This window comes from Hypanus sabinus, chromosome 2 (genome assembly GCF_030144855.1).
Source record: "Hypanus sabinus isolate sHypSab1 chromosome 2, sHypSab1.hap1, whole genome shotgun sequence".
NCBI lineage: Eukaryota > Metazoa > Chordata > Chondrichthyes > Myliobatiformes > Dasyatidae > Hypanus > Hypanus sabinus.
Window position 1 is genome coordinate 55,873,858 of NC_082707.1, and position 15,001 is coordinate 55,888,858.

At 37.5% G+C, this 15,001-nt stretch overlaps 1 protein-coding gene across 2 annotated transcripts in view; it reads left to right on the forward strand.

The window, feature by feature from the left end:
• gmps (guanine monophosphate synthase) overlaps positions 1-15,001 on the forward strand; it is a 32,985-nt gene that overhangs the window by 12,853 nt on the left and 5,131 nt on the right. The window contains exons 2-14 of one of the 2 annotated variants that reach the window (XM_059946432.1): positions 115-173; positions 835-949; positions 1,146-1,243; positions 1,366-1,469; positions 3,971-4,164; positions 4,280-4,445; positions 8,553-8,704; positions 8,805-8,978; positions 9,287-9,392; positions 9,474-9,589; positions 11,923-12,048; positions 13,721-13,836; positions 13,937-14,067. In XM_059946432.1, coding sequence (XP_059802415.1) covers positions 944-949; positions 1,146-1,243; positions 1,366-1,469; positions 3,971-4,164; positions 4,280-4,445; positions 8,553-8,704; positions 8,805-8,978; positions 9,287-9,392; positions 9,474-9,589; positions 11,923-12,048; positions 13,721-13,836; positions 13,937-14,067 — 1,489 coding nt within the window. In that variant the 5' untranslated portion in view covers positions 115-173; positions 835-943. The remainder of the gene's footprint in view (positions 1-114; positions 174-834; positions 950-1,145; positions 1,244-1,365; positions 1,470-3,970; positions 4,165-4,279; positions 4,446-8,552; positions 8,705-8,804; positions 8,979-9,286; positions 9,393-9,473; positions 9,590-11,922; positions 12,049-13,720; positions 13,837-13,936; positions 14,068-15,001) is intronic. The other variant, XM_059946427.1, reaches the window with a different exon arrangement.

Genomic DNA, 15,001 nt, shown 5'->3' on the forward strand with positions numbered 1-15,001 from the left:
CCCAGTGAAAGCTACAATAATTATTAAGCAACACAGTGGTTTAATTATTGAAATACATACATTTCTTAAGTGCTTTTATATGCATAGAAAGGTAAAATATATACTATTTTCTAGAACAATGTTTGACTAACTGACGCTAAATAATACTGGACGTAGCTGTTTCGACTTACTTCGTAAGTGAACTTCTGATTTTTTTCTGATCCATGATAACCTACGCACATCCTCCCACATACTTTAAATCATCTATACATTATTTATAATACCTAATACAAAGTAAATGCTATGTAAATAGTTGTTATACTGCATTGTTTAGGGAATAATGACAAGGAAAAAAGTCTGTACATGCTTGAAGAATGAGTGCTGGAAGATCACTTCCAGGTTTTCTCGATTTGCAGTTGGTTGAATTTGCGCAAGCGGAATTCACGGATAAGGAGGGCCGACTGTATATGCATTTTCATGTGCATCCAGATAACTTCACAACTTGAGAGCTGTTGAAAGCTTCCCTATGTGAAGTGGTATGTTTATAATACCATCTAGTTTCGAGAGTTCGGGAACTGAACAGAAAAATAAAAACCATTAACCAAGTTTCTCAAGCAGTTTTAAATTCTTGGATAGTAAATTCTCCCAATTGTGTACTTTTTAATCAAGTATTAATCTTGTTTTGTTGCCAAGATTACTCTGCTTGTTCGTTTTGTTGCATGAAATATTTTGTTCCTTTATTTTACAACTGGAATTAAACTCTAATTTTCTAACTATTTGAAATAACTAATTTCACTGACAGTCTTATTAAAATACCTTGATGTACATTACATTCCTGTTTTAAAAATGTTCCAGAGCCATCATCATATCTGGGGGGCCAAGTTCAGTCTATGCAGAAGATGCTCCCTGGTTTGATCCAGCAATATTTACAATTGGGAAACCTGTTCTTGGAATCTGCTATGGCATGCAGGTATTATGCACATTCACTTTGTTAATATGTTTGGTATCACACTGGTCATCAACATTAATTTCTGTTTGTATTGTATGTACTATATTTTGTTTTTTTAAATTGAGTATAAAGGAGCAGGGCCTACTTGTCTTCCATATGATCGATTGGAATTCCTAGTGAGAGATTATCGGAGCATAACGGTGCTTTTACTTTACAGATGATGAATAAAGTTTTTGGAGGTACCGTGCAAAGAAAAAACATGAGGGAAGATGGTGTGTTTACAATCAATGTGGACAATAGTTGTTCGCTATTCAGGTACAGATTACATTCTAATTAGGACATGCAATTGTATTAAAATTATCAGTTAATATAGTTTATGCCTTGACGTATTGCAACATAATGTTTTGTTTTTGTGCACTTGTCTTTCCTTTCATTAGAGGTCTACAGAAAGATGAGCTTGTGTTGCTCACTCATGGTGACAGTGTGGATAAGGTGGCTGAAGGCTTCAAAGTTGTTGCACAGTCTGGAAACATTGCAGCAGGTATACATAAATCCAGTCAATGAATCTCTGTTTCACCATGTTTGTACCTTTTTATTGCAGTGCAATAGATGTTTTAGAATATCCTCTTGATAGTGTGTATGCTGTTTTAGTGTTCTGATTTCACAGAGTGATTATCGTGTATGCATGTATGGTGATTTTTGTTTAGCTGTACTCAAGCGTTATTGAATTTTCTCTGCTGATCTCTGGGATCAGTTTCTGGAGCCATAAATAAATATAATCACAGTGGATTCTGTAGCTCCTACAGCTGACTTGGTGGAAAATTCACTTCTCACAGGAAATCCCTGACGGGGGGAAATGGTCAAACTAAGTAATTCCTGGGAGGTAGAGGTTTTTGCACCTTTTTCCAAAGTAGTATCCTGGAAAGGAAAACTATTTTGTACTCCAGTCTCAATCCTCTACTTCAGATAATTTCTTGGATGTTCTCCAAGGGAGGAATCAAAAATCTCATTGTGGATAAACTTATGCTTCTTCTATATCTGCAGTTCACTGCACTTTCTATTTGGTTGTTGTTTTACTTGCCAGATTTTATACATGATCAAACTCTTTACAATATGAAATTGTTTTAAAATATTGTCTTAATTAATTAATTTAACCTGGCTTTATTGGTATTTTTTATTTCCTTGCAGTGCAAGGAGGCCATTTCAGCCCATTGAGCTAGTACCAATTTCAGAGTGGTCCTATTCTGCCACTAATTTCCCTGAAATCTATTCTTTTTACATTCCTTTAGCTTTCACCAGATTCTGCACTATGGCTTTGAACCTACCAAGCTGTCTGTCTGGGATATGGTAGAAAACCTGAGTATTGAGAGCAGTGCACATAGCAGAGGAGAACTTGCAAATTACATGTAGCATTGCTGACCAAGATTGAACTGCATGGGTGGAGCTGTAAGAGTAGCTCTATTAATTACACTATTGGGCTCCTAGATGCTAAATGTGTCTTTGTGTACAAGACCATGAGACATAGAAGCAGAATTAGGCCATTTGCCAACTGAGTCTCTTCTGCCATTCCATTATGGCTGGTTTAAATGTATACAATATACATCCTGAAATGCTTTTTCTTCGCAACCACCCACGAATACAGAGGAGTGCCCCAAAGGATGAACAACAGTCAAATGTTAGAACCCATAAGTCCCCCCTCCCCGTGCGTGTAAGAAGCAAGCAACACCGGCAAAAAAAAGCACCGGGCACTCAAGCATGAGCAAAACACCAGTAAAGACAGACTTGCAGTTACCCCAAAGACTTCGTGTTTCACCTGGTATTCGACATACCAAAGGTTCTCCGTTTTCACAGCAAATGGGGAGACATAACAAGCAACTTGCTGGATTACGATTTTGAAAGTCCGCCAAGTTGCTTTTTTCCAGCTCTATGCCCAAGGATTGCAAGTGTCTGGGCGTGTAGCTGCAGATATTCTGACTCCCCCAACGACACATGGGTCTCCTGTTGTGACACCGACCTTTGATCCGCCCATCTGCAGAGACTCGAGATCCTAGGCTTCCAAAGCCAAGCGAAATATTTAGGCCAAGTCCTTGGCGTGCTAAACAACAACGGCAGGTTATGAAACCCTGAGAGTGGGTTCCATTCCCACAAAGAACCATAGTCAACTCCGGGTCAGGATCTTCAAAAGAACCCTGAAAGGAAAAAAATAAAGGTATTAAAGATTGAAATAGAGTTTATTTTCCCTTTCAACCCCATTTTCTTGCCTTCTCCCTGTAACCTTGATGACCTTACTAATTAAGAACCTATCAACCTCTGTTTTGAATATACTCAATGGCTTCACCTCCACAACCATCTGTGACAGTGAATTCCACACATTCACCACTCTCAGCTGGTATAGGGGTGGATAGTTTCTTATAATTGCCTGTAATAAAGTACATAGTACCAGTTTGATGAGTACTGGAAATAATGGAAGATGAGTAGTGTTTCTCACAAGGGGAAGGGAAAGGGAGATGGCTGCTGTGCCACAAAATGGCCAATCACAGACATTAGATTGTCAAAGATGTGTTCGTGTTGCTCACTTAGACTTTTTTTTCAAATTCGCAAACTGTCACAGGATTGATCAGTCAAGTTTATTTTCATACGCACAAGTATATGTAAGCACAGGTGCAATAAAAATGTGCTTGTAGCAGCACCTCAGCATCCTATAAGCTGCATACACAATAAAGCCTAAATTAGGCATAAATCATACACAATATTTACACGAAAGAGCAATTATAAGAAGATTAGTAGTTTGCTTTCCTTTTTTTAGGTGCTTAATTGTGGATATGGCATTCAGAAGGTGTGTGTGTATTTGTGTACTTTAAGTGTAAAGACACTGACAAATGCAAATTTGGTTACTTTGGCTTAAAAGTGTATCTTTTTTTTCAAAGGAATGTATTTTAGAATGATTATTTGAAATTAAAACAGATGCTTGTTGCTTGTTTGCAAGAGATGGCATTTCACAAAAATTAATCTGAATGTTAATTTTGTTTGAATTTTCCATAGCAATAGCAAACGAGTCAAAGAAGCTCTATGGTGTTCAGTTTCATCCAGAAGTTGACCTGACACAGCACGGGAAAGATATTTTGAAGAATTTCTTATTTGACATAGCTGGTTGCAGTGGAACATTCACAGTCCAGAATAGAGAAGCAGAATGTATACGAGAAATACAAAGGACAGTTGGACATTCCAAAGTTTTGGTAGGCTTCATTGTTAGCATGAAGTACCTATAATAATCAGGAATATAAGTTAAACAGACATTTTCTTTAATGGATAAACTGCAGTTCACACTTAAATTTATGTCTTGATCCCTAGGTTTTACTGAGTGGAGGTGTAGATTCTACTGTTTGCACAGCCTTGTTGAATAAGGCTCTGAACCAGGATCAAATTATCGCTCTTCACATTGACAATGGTTTCATGCGGAAGAGAGAGAGTCAGTGTGTGGAAGAAGCTTTGAGGAAACTTGGTATTAAAGTCAAAGGTATTAAAATCCATTTTAACTGATATGTTAACACTTATGAGAATATCCTTGTTAACATTATTATAGACCTCTGAACATGTATTGTTTATGTTGTTCAAGATTAAATTGCGATGATGCCAAAGTAAATCATAATTCTGGGAGTGATTTGAGATGGAAACATCATTTCCACTGAAGCAGAGGAGGTTAATGGGGAGTTTAATAACTTAGTTTGCAAGGGTTTTGGTGACGTAGGTCTTTTCTCTGTTAGACAAGTTGTCAATATAACATCTCAGATATAACATCTGAGTGGCGAGGTTAGGAGATTCCAGGCATCATTTTACACTAGTGAAAATGTTATAGTCCTGCAGTGGAATACCAATGCTGCTGTGGCCTAGATGACAATTCTGGCACAATTGAAGACTTGAAATAAGTATGGTAGCTCTGTTCATTGAAAATTTGTGGAACTTTGAGGGGGTGGGGGTTGAAGAGAATTACAATCTCTCAGAAGTCGTACTGAGGAAAATTGAAGATGTTCCACGCTAACAAATCTTAAGCCCATGATGGACATCATCCTTGAAAGAAGTACCAAACGGAGTTGCAAATTAAATAGTTTTATCTTTGCAAATACCCAGACTTGGGGAAGGTTTCATTAGATTGGATAATTGCAGATGTTAAATCCTATCTTTCAAACGAAACATCAGAAAGACACAATCCTTTTAGCTTCTGTAATACAGAAAATGTTGGAACCTATTTTTAAAAACTTATGTTAACAAATATAGTTGCTGTTCTTTGTAAAAGGCAAATCAGGTGTGACTAGTTTTGGAGTTCTTTGGAGAAATAGCATGCTGTGGGTAAAGGGAACTGGTGTATATGCATAGATATCCAGAAGACATTGTTAAAATGTTTTCCACACAGCCTGAGCTGAAGCAAAACCTTTAGTAGGTGGTAACATTGGCATGGGTAGAAGACTGGATGCTTATAGGAAACAGGTTAGATGTAAATGGGCATTTTTCTATTTGGTAAGATGTTATGACTGAAGTAGCATGGGATCTGGTGTCATGGCCTCAATGTCTTGCAATACATATAAGTAACTTGGTCTTACGCACCAAATACAGGATTGATAAATTTGTCAATGAGTCAAGGTAGGCAATATATAGTAGAGTAACAAATATAAAGGGACACAGAGATATGTGTACATCATGTGAGAGCGTGTGAAAGTAACATGAATAGGACATCCGTCCCTTTGTACTCTGCTCTGATTTTGATCTCAATTCATTTTCTGAAACTACACATTAGTTTCCATCTGTTGTTTTTCCCATTACTCAGCTTGTCAATATTTCTTCAAGTCTCTACTTCTTGATAGTTATAATCTTGCTGACTTAGTTATCAACAATTTTGAAAAAGTGGCATTTGACTACCTCGGCCAAATTGCTCATGAAGCTTGTGAACTTCCAATCCCTGTAATTTATACAAAGAGAATTCACTAACTATTGAGTGCAACTGAAACTGATTAATAAACCTGATACCCGTTGCATAAATCTGCACCAAATCAATTTGAATTGTTCTGTCTTCATTATAGAATCTGCCATTTTCTACTACTCACATTAGACAAGGCAGTTGACAGGATCATGTTCTTTGTCTTCAAATAGTAAGGTCGTGTTTGCTTCACAAGAATAGTTAAGAATCTCAACTGAAGCATTCACCATATTTATAGCCACCTCATTCAAAACTTATGATTTAGGAAAATATATGGTTGGGGTTTATCAGCTTTTGAGTTCATCCGCTTCATTATTTATTTGGCTAATACTTATTTACATCAGGCTGTAAGAAAGAGGAGTGGAGTTAGGCTGTTCAGCTGGTTGAGACTGCTCTGCCATTTGATCATGGCTGATTTATTTTCCATTTCAATCCAATTTTCTTGCCTTCCTCCCCTTAACCTTGATGCCCTTACTAATTAAGAACCTATCAACCTCCATTTTGAATATAGTCAATGGCTTCATCTCCACAGCTGCCTGTGACAATGAATTCCACACACTCACCACTCTGGGCTATATTCTCAGCTGATACAGGGGTAGACAGTGAATTATAATTGCCTGTAATAAAGTGTTTAATACTAGAGGAACGAGAAGCTACATTAAAATGATTGAAGATGAATATCAGTGCTTTTCTCACAAGGGGAAGAGAGAGGGAGTTGACTGCTGTGCCTCAAAATGGCCAATCACAGTCTTATTAGATTTTCAAAGAGGTGTTCGTGTTGTTCGCTTAACAGACTTTTTTCCAAGTTATTTAGAGACTTGGTCTCTACAGTAGTTTGTGTCAGTGAATTCCAGATTCACCACCCCCTGACTAAAGAAAATCCTTCTCACCTCTGTTTTAAAGGGATATCCTATTATTCTGAGGCCGTGGCCTCTGGTGTTAGACTCTCACAATTAGAAACGTCTTCCTCTGTACTTTTCTGTATCTAGGCATTTCAGTATTCAGTAAGGTTCAATGACATATTCCTTCCTCTCTCCCTGCCCCTCCTTCCCCCAACATTCTTCTAAACTCCAGTAGTGCAATAAGGCTCAGAATCATCAAACACCCCTTGTACGTTACCCCTTTCCATCCCAGGTTCATTCTCATAAACCCATCTGGGTCTTCTCCAATGCCGCCACATTCTTTCTTAAATAGGGGGCCCTAAACTGCTTACAATACTCCAAATGCGGTCCGACCAATATTTTATAAAGCATGACTTTTACATCTTTTAGTGTTCTAGCCCTCTCAAAATGAATGCTAATGTTACATTTACTTTCCTTACTACTGACTCAACCTATAAGTTAACCTTTTGAGGCAGGGCAGCATGGTGAGTAAGGCTAGTAGCAGTACCAGTAATCACCAATCAGGGTTCAACTCCCACTGCTCTCTGTAAGGACTTTGTACGTTCTCCCTGTGGCTGCTTCTGTTTCCTCCAGGTGGGCTGGAGTTAATGATTTGTGGGGGTCCGCCGTGTTTGTAAAAGAAGTGTGGCAACATTTGTGGGCTGCTCAACACAATCCTCACTGATTGATGCAAATAGCACACTTCACTGATGTATTTGTGACAAATAAAGCTAATCTTTTATTAGGAAATCCTCCACTAGAACTTCTAAGTCCCTTTGCACTTCCAATTTCTGAATTTGCTCCTCATTTAGAAAATAGCCTGTGGTTTTATTCCTTTAATCAGTCCAAGTCCTTTTGTACTGCTTCCTAAACACCATTCTGCATCTATCTTTTATGATCTGCAAACTGCAAAAAAGCCATCAATTCTGTAATCCAGATCATTAACATATAAGTGAAAAGTAGCGAGCCCAATACTGTCTCCAGAGATGGAAACAGAGAGATTGAGAAAAGGGACAGAGGTATCGGGTAGACCAAGTGAATTTAATGACAGAGTGGAAGGGTGAACATTATTGAAATGTCAATAATTCTCCCCCCCCTTCCAGCACCGAATATTGCTCAATCATTGAATTTCCTACACATTGTTACTTTACAGAATGAACAGTAATAAGACAAATTTACTCTGAATCTTAAGTAACTGTATTCAAGCATGGGATTAGAAGTAATGCAATTAGCAGCAGACCACTTGGCTAATGAAGCCTGCTCTGCCATTTAATAAGATCAAGCCGATCCGATTTTAATCTCAACCGTGTTTTTATGAACTCTCGGGTCTACCAAGTACTTATCTTCTGCTTGCACAAACAGCAACTCTATATTTCTTTTGTTTTAAAAATGTGGCCTCCAGTTGTAAATCCTCCATTCCAGAGCCCATCTCACAAGATAAGAGCACATGGTATTTTAGGAAAGCTACTGACATAAACAGAAGATTGCTTCAGTGGCAAAACACAAAGAATGGGAATAAAGGGGATCTGTTCTGGCTGGCTGCTGGTGATGAGTAATGTTCTGAATTCTAGTTATCTTGCTGGTAGTGCAAGCTTGATGCACTACTTTGCGCCAGTTTGATGCAAACTCTTATAGGCCAATATGTTTTGTTTGTATGCACAGCAAACATAATTAAATACAGCTTTAACATTATACATTCAGTTTTTAAATACTTATGGAGACTATAATGTTTACTTTGCACATTTTAAACCATAATATCTTAAATTTTTAGTGGTTAATGCTGCACATGCATTCTACAATGGGACGACAACTCTTCCAATTTCGGAAGAAGACAGAACTCCCAGAAAGAGAATAAGTAAAACCCTAAATATGACGACAAACCCAGAAGAGAAAAGAAAAATAATAGGGGATACCTTTGTGAAGGTACTTTTGAATTCATTCTAGCATTTTAATTTTTGTGCATTGAGGTTTTATAATTGTGTGAAAGAAGATTAGCATAATGTTTTTCCAAATAATCTTGTAGGTTGCAAATGAAGTAATTGGGGAAATGAACCTGAAACCTGAAGAAGTCTACCTTGCTCAAGGTACTTTGAGGCCAGATTTAATTGAAAGTGCATCTATAGAAGCAAGTGGGAAAGCAGATGTCATCAAAACTCATCATAATGACACAGAATTAATAAGAAAATTGAGGGAAGAGGTAAGTGAATTTTATCAACTTTGTTTCTTTACTAAAACAAAATTAAACTCTGTGTGTTTGTTTCCTTTAGTTTAAAAGGCATGTAGTAATGTCATTCAGTGTTTAAATTAATTGATCCTTTATTCTTTTTAGATCTATTTCTCTAGAGGGTTGGCTACTGCCAGGGTGATTTTGTAGCTTCATTGCATATTGCAATTGTAAGCTATGTTCTGAAAGTGCAATATTCAACAATTGCATGCTTGTGTTTATACTTTATAAGTTAAAGTAAAACAATATTTCTTGGCTCTAATAAATATTTATTATTGTAGGGTAAAGTGATAGAGCCTTTGAAAGATTTTCACAAAGATGAAGTCAGGGCATTAGGCAGAGAACTGGGCCTTCCTGAAGATATTGTTTCAAGGCATCCATTTCCAGGTAAATTAAGCACTGTCCTGTCTTTATATAATATTTACAGTATTAATATTTTTTGACTTGCATTGAATTTTCTTTTAAAAGGCCCAGGTCTTGCCATTAGAATAATATGTGCTGATGAGCCTTATATTTGCAAGGACTTTGCAGAAACTAACAACATTCTGAAAATAGTAGCTGATTTCTCTGCTAGTGTGAAAAAGGTAAGCACTGATTGATACTACTTGCCTTTTCTTTTCAACAATTTGGAAAGCACTTGCTATTTCAGTTTAAACACACCATGTTCCTTGTTAAATGTCTTATCAGAATAAACTCACAGCTTTTTATAGGCAGATAGTGACTTTAACTTAACTTCGTGGTGATCATGGCCTGAAATCTTCTTGTATTGTGATATTGATAACAATGGTATCAATGATATGCATCCCAACCCTTTGATAACGATTTCACACTACATTTCTTTTTTAAAGAAGAAAATGTCCTTTGAGGAAATCTATCATTTGGGAATGGGCATTGCCAGGTACCTAACAAAGCAGCAGTGTTTTCAAAAGAAAACAAATACAACTAAATCCATTTGCTCAGTATTTGAAGTCTGGTATATGAAGTATTGCTAGACTTTCCTGAAATGAGGTGAAGATATTGCTCTCCTGAGCTGGATAGCTTCACTTGTGGCTTGTGGGGTTTCTTCAACCATGAGTTTGAAGAGAAACTGATATTATTTTACTTAACTAATCAAACCCAGGGTTGTAACGTTTATAGGCTTTCTTCAGGACAGCTGTATTTGCTAAAACATAGTCTTCAGATTCATTAAGTTTCACTTAGTGGGAATTTCACAATGTATTAACACTTGAGTGAACAGTTATCTCAGGTGATGTTTTGTTGTACTTGGCAAATTTGAGCAAACTGATCTGATATGTTTCGGGAGGCATGTTTGAAGAGCTTCTTTGCCTTTTTCTGTTATATTTAATACAGTGCAAAAATTCTAGCAGTTTATGGTGTGTATTTATATTGCCATTAGTCATCCATAGCTTACCTTAACTTCCTAAAATTGTTGTGCTATTATTAGAAGAGAAGCTATGTCATTTTTAAACTGGGTGTGTATATCTGTCCAGTATTTAAGATGGAGGATGAAAGTAGGCTGATAGAGTGGTTTAAAAATATATTAACAACGTACTTAGTATAGAGATGGAGCATTAAAAAAAAGGGCTCAAGCAAAATTCTTAATATACTTTCTTGAACACATTTGAAAAGTAAAATTCTTGTAGTTTACCAGAATTTTACTAGTTTTACAAAGAAGGTCAAGGTTGTTGACGAATAAAGGACCTTAAAAAGTGACTTCACAGAATCATGGAGCAGCCTAGCATGGATACAGGTCCTTTGTCGCAATAAGTGCATGTGAACCACAGTGCCTCCCAACTAGTCCTGATTCCCACATGTGGCCCATATCCCTCCAAGTCCTGCCTGTCCGTGTACCTATCAGAGTACTTCAAAAGTTATACTATTGTACCTGCCTCAACCACTTTATCTAGCAGATCATTCCATTTACTGACCACCACCTGCATGAACCTATACACTCTTGATTTTGGGCTCCTCCACCCTTATTTATGCCTCATAATTATAAATATTCTCCTATGTTCCCTAGAATAAAGACCAGCCTCTCCCTTTAGACTGAATCAAAATCAGGTTTATCACTGATCTATGTTGTGGAATTTGTTTAGTGGCACCAGTAGGATGCAAAGACATAAAATTACTATAAGTTGTCTTTTAGGTCTTCTAGTCCTTGTATAGTCCCTGGCATTTCCTTGTATATCTTCTGTGCACTCTTCCAGTTTAATCACATCTTTTTTTATAATAGTGAGTGACCAAGATTGTACAAAGTACTTGAACTGTAGCCTCACCCGTGATAACTTGTACATGATGATGATTTCAATAAAATTGAGAAAATTGTTTTCTCCAGTGTGTGGGAGTTAATAACTTGAAACTGCTTGATACAAATAAAAATGAAGGGTGAAGAGAATCTTTCACTCCTTTGTTGTCAAGGTGTGAGATTGTAGCACATTTTTTTTGAAGAAAGTGATGCACCACAGACCATCTGATTCTGGAATCAAATTCTTTAATGTTAACTGCTGTGGAATTATAGGGTTCAGTTGCATATTATATGTAGAAGTTGAATATACATTAGTGCTGTGGCTTGTTATTGGTGTAATATTCAGTTATGTGCAGCAGATGCGGAATATAAACTGGAGTAATTTTGTAATTCAATAGTATGGTTTGGTTGTGTATATATAGTATACTACACAAGTAAACCTGCTGCAGTCAGCAATAAGTTCTGGAACTTCAATTGTTTTTATGATCGGAGTCCTCTGAGTTGGCCAAGCAAGTCATTCAGTAAAGTCATTAGGGATATTTGGGACAACCAGTTGGATCCAAATCCGCTGAGCTGTTTCATATATTCTTTCCTGAAAACAGCATGAAGATCGTGTTTACAGAAACTAATGCAAAACTCCCCTTACAGCATTTGTAATATGTTCTTGTACAGCCACACACTTTACTTCAGCGGGTCAAGTCCTGTACAACTGATGAAGAACAAGAAAAGTTGATGCAAATTACAAGTCTGCATTCGCTCAATGCCTTCTTGCTGCCAATTAAGACTGTTGGAGTGCAGGTTAGTAGTTTAAGAATGGCTAAATTGACAAACTTTTCAAGGTTCTAATTTTTTTTTTAACTTGTAGTTTAAACTGCCCTTTAGGTCCTCTAGTCCTTGTATAGTCCCTGATTTATACTTGTGTATCTTCTCTATACTCAACATAATTGTTCTGAAATTAGATACATTTGAAGCTATTTCAATTTAATATCCCATCAATTTAAAAGAGCAAAGTAATTTGTAATGATTGAAATACTGAGGCATTTGTGTGTCAAGTGGATCGAGATATTAGAATGGATTAGGTGATGCATGTCCTAGTGTGAGTGATACAGCTATCTTTGCAGTCTCTTGGGTGATGAAATAAAATAAACGGTTGCCAGTGCTGGTTCTGGGGATATGTCTGTTAAGACTTGTATTTTTGTCTGTGCTGAAGTTTGTGGTTAGGGTAGAATCGTGATTCAAATGTTTTGATTAGAGGAGGATCCTATTGGAGTTGACTCCTCCAGCTCTCTTAGTGATCATCCCTGACCAGGAAGTAAGTTATGCCTCTTACCACAAAAGGATCAGTTTGCTTCCTCAGTATAGGTTTGTCCCTTCCTTGGTCAGGATGGAAGCCATTCTCCTTTGGCTAAATCCATAGATTTCGTAGTTACAGTGCAAAATTAGAACTGGCCATTGCCTATCCCAATGTTAAACTTAGGACAGGGATGTTAGTGTCAAAACCCAAGTTTCTGAATGATAAATTGACATTAAAGTCTGTTATGAAATTGTGAGCTTTGTGGTCCTGGTCATGGAAGTTGTATAGAGGTGTGGTGGTTGATTTTATTTTCATTTAATCTGGTTAGTTGTTGCACACTAATACCTCAGTGAATTGGTAAGTGAGACCTTGATCCAGTAGCAAGGGAGCCAAGTATCTTTAGTGGTAATGTCAAAGTAATTGTTGGCACCAGTAATAAATTAACTAAAATAATTGGGCCCAGAGCACGTGTGCTCTTAAGACTCAAGCTTTTTATGCACAAGGAGAACAGCATGGGCACCTGTTACCCAAGCTGTTCTGAAGTCTGAACCAAAAACTATTTTTATACAGAATTGGCTTATTGGTTACAGATGCTGATTATTGTAAATTGTTTGTTTGAATTCCTTACTTGCAAGGTCGGTCACCATTCACAGTCGAGGTATTAAAAGTCAATCGAAACTTCAAATGGACTGCCAGTGATATTTTGAAATTAATAAGGAGCCTTGGTTTTTGGGTATGTTTCACATCCTTCTGTTGTCTCGCCTGTCTCTGGCACCCCGTATTGTGTAAAGGGATGCTGTGTTTTAGGAAGACTTTCCGGAAGCGTCTCACTGCAGAAGCCTCAGTTGTTTGTTTTGAGCACACACTGTCGTAATCAACTCATCCTATCTCTCTGTGGTAAGCAGAGGTGCCTCCAGCAGTCTCACTTTAAAGGTGTTACTTAACTACAACTGCACCAGGCTTTTCTTGCCTTAGAGTGACTTACACACTAAGCATATTCAATATAGAGACACTGGGGGCTTCTCAGCTTTGTGTGCACCCATTCTCGCACACCTATATTGAGGGGCTACTACTTGGAGCTATTTCAGTTTTAATTGCTTTCAAGGAAAAATAATCATATTACCTATACAACTGGTTTTCCTGTTAACAGTAATTCTCTAAAAAAATTTTTTGCAGGGTGACTGCAGATCATATAGCTATGTTTGTGGTTTATCTAGTAAGGATGCACCACACTGGGATTCTCTCATGTTCTTGGCTAGGCTTATTCCACGAATGTGTCATAATATTAACAGGTATGTTTTAAATTTTAATAAATTATGGAAGTTATTGTTAGCTTCACAAAACAATTTATGTTTTTTTTTTACCAATGTTGTTCTGTTAATGTTCTTTCAGAGCTGTGTACATTTTTGGACCACAGATCAGAGAACCCATTACAGATGTAACACCAACTTTTCTAACAACCGGAGTGCTTAGCACACTTCGGCAGGCTGACTTTGAGGCTCACAACATTCTTAGGGAGTCTGGTAAGTGTGAGTGTTGGGCATTCTTAAATTTTATTTGTGAGTGAAAATTGCTAATGTTGATGAATATCTTTACTATTTCTATTGAATTAGTGTTCTGATTTTCCAGGGGATTTGTGAATGTGGAATAGAATATGTGGAAAAGAAATTTGTTATGGAAAGCGGGTAATATAGTAGGGGTAAGGATACTATTTCCTGCAACCATTAACCTGAGTTCTGCTGGGGTGAAGGACAGTTTTGGAAGGAGAGAATTAGTCAGCAGTGAAAGATCCAGCTGCTGCGGTCCATCTAAGAACCCAACACATAAAATAAAAAAAATAATTTCTGCTGAAGGAAGATGAGCAGCTCAGGTTCAAGTTTATTATCATCTGACTATACATATATACTACCAAATGGAACAACGTTCCTCCATCCAGTGTACACCCACAAAAGCATATTATACACAGCAGATAAAACAATATTACCATTAATAAGTTAATAAAATAAATTCGAAATCCATGTAGTGTGCAGCACAAGTAAATACAGGCAGTCCCCAAGTTACGAACGTCTGACTTACGGACAACCCGTACTTACAAATCGAGGAAGGAGAATGCCGTCTGCCATTTTAAGTCGTTGCCGTTGACACTGTGTTGAGTGTTTAACTTTGTATTTGGCTTAAAAATTTCTTAGTAAGATTCCCCCTGACCCCCCCTGCCCCCGGTTCCAGTTGGCTGGTGGTGCAGTGAGATAGCGCTGGAGAAGGAGGCTTCCGAGTTCGATCCAGTGACAGACTGCTCCCATCCATGCCGGGTTGATGTCGATCCAGTGACTCCCGTACCATCCGTGCCAGGTTGATATTGAGCTCGCGACTCGACCTCGTGAAAAAAAAACACTGCCACCTCCAGTTTAAATTCCCACGCGGATTATTGTGGATGATCAAATACCCAAATCCAGCACA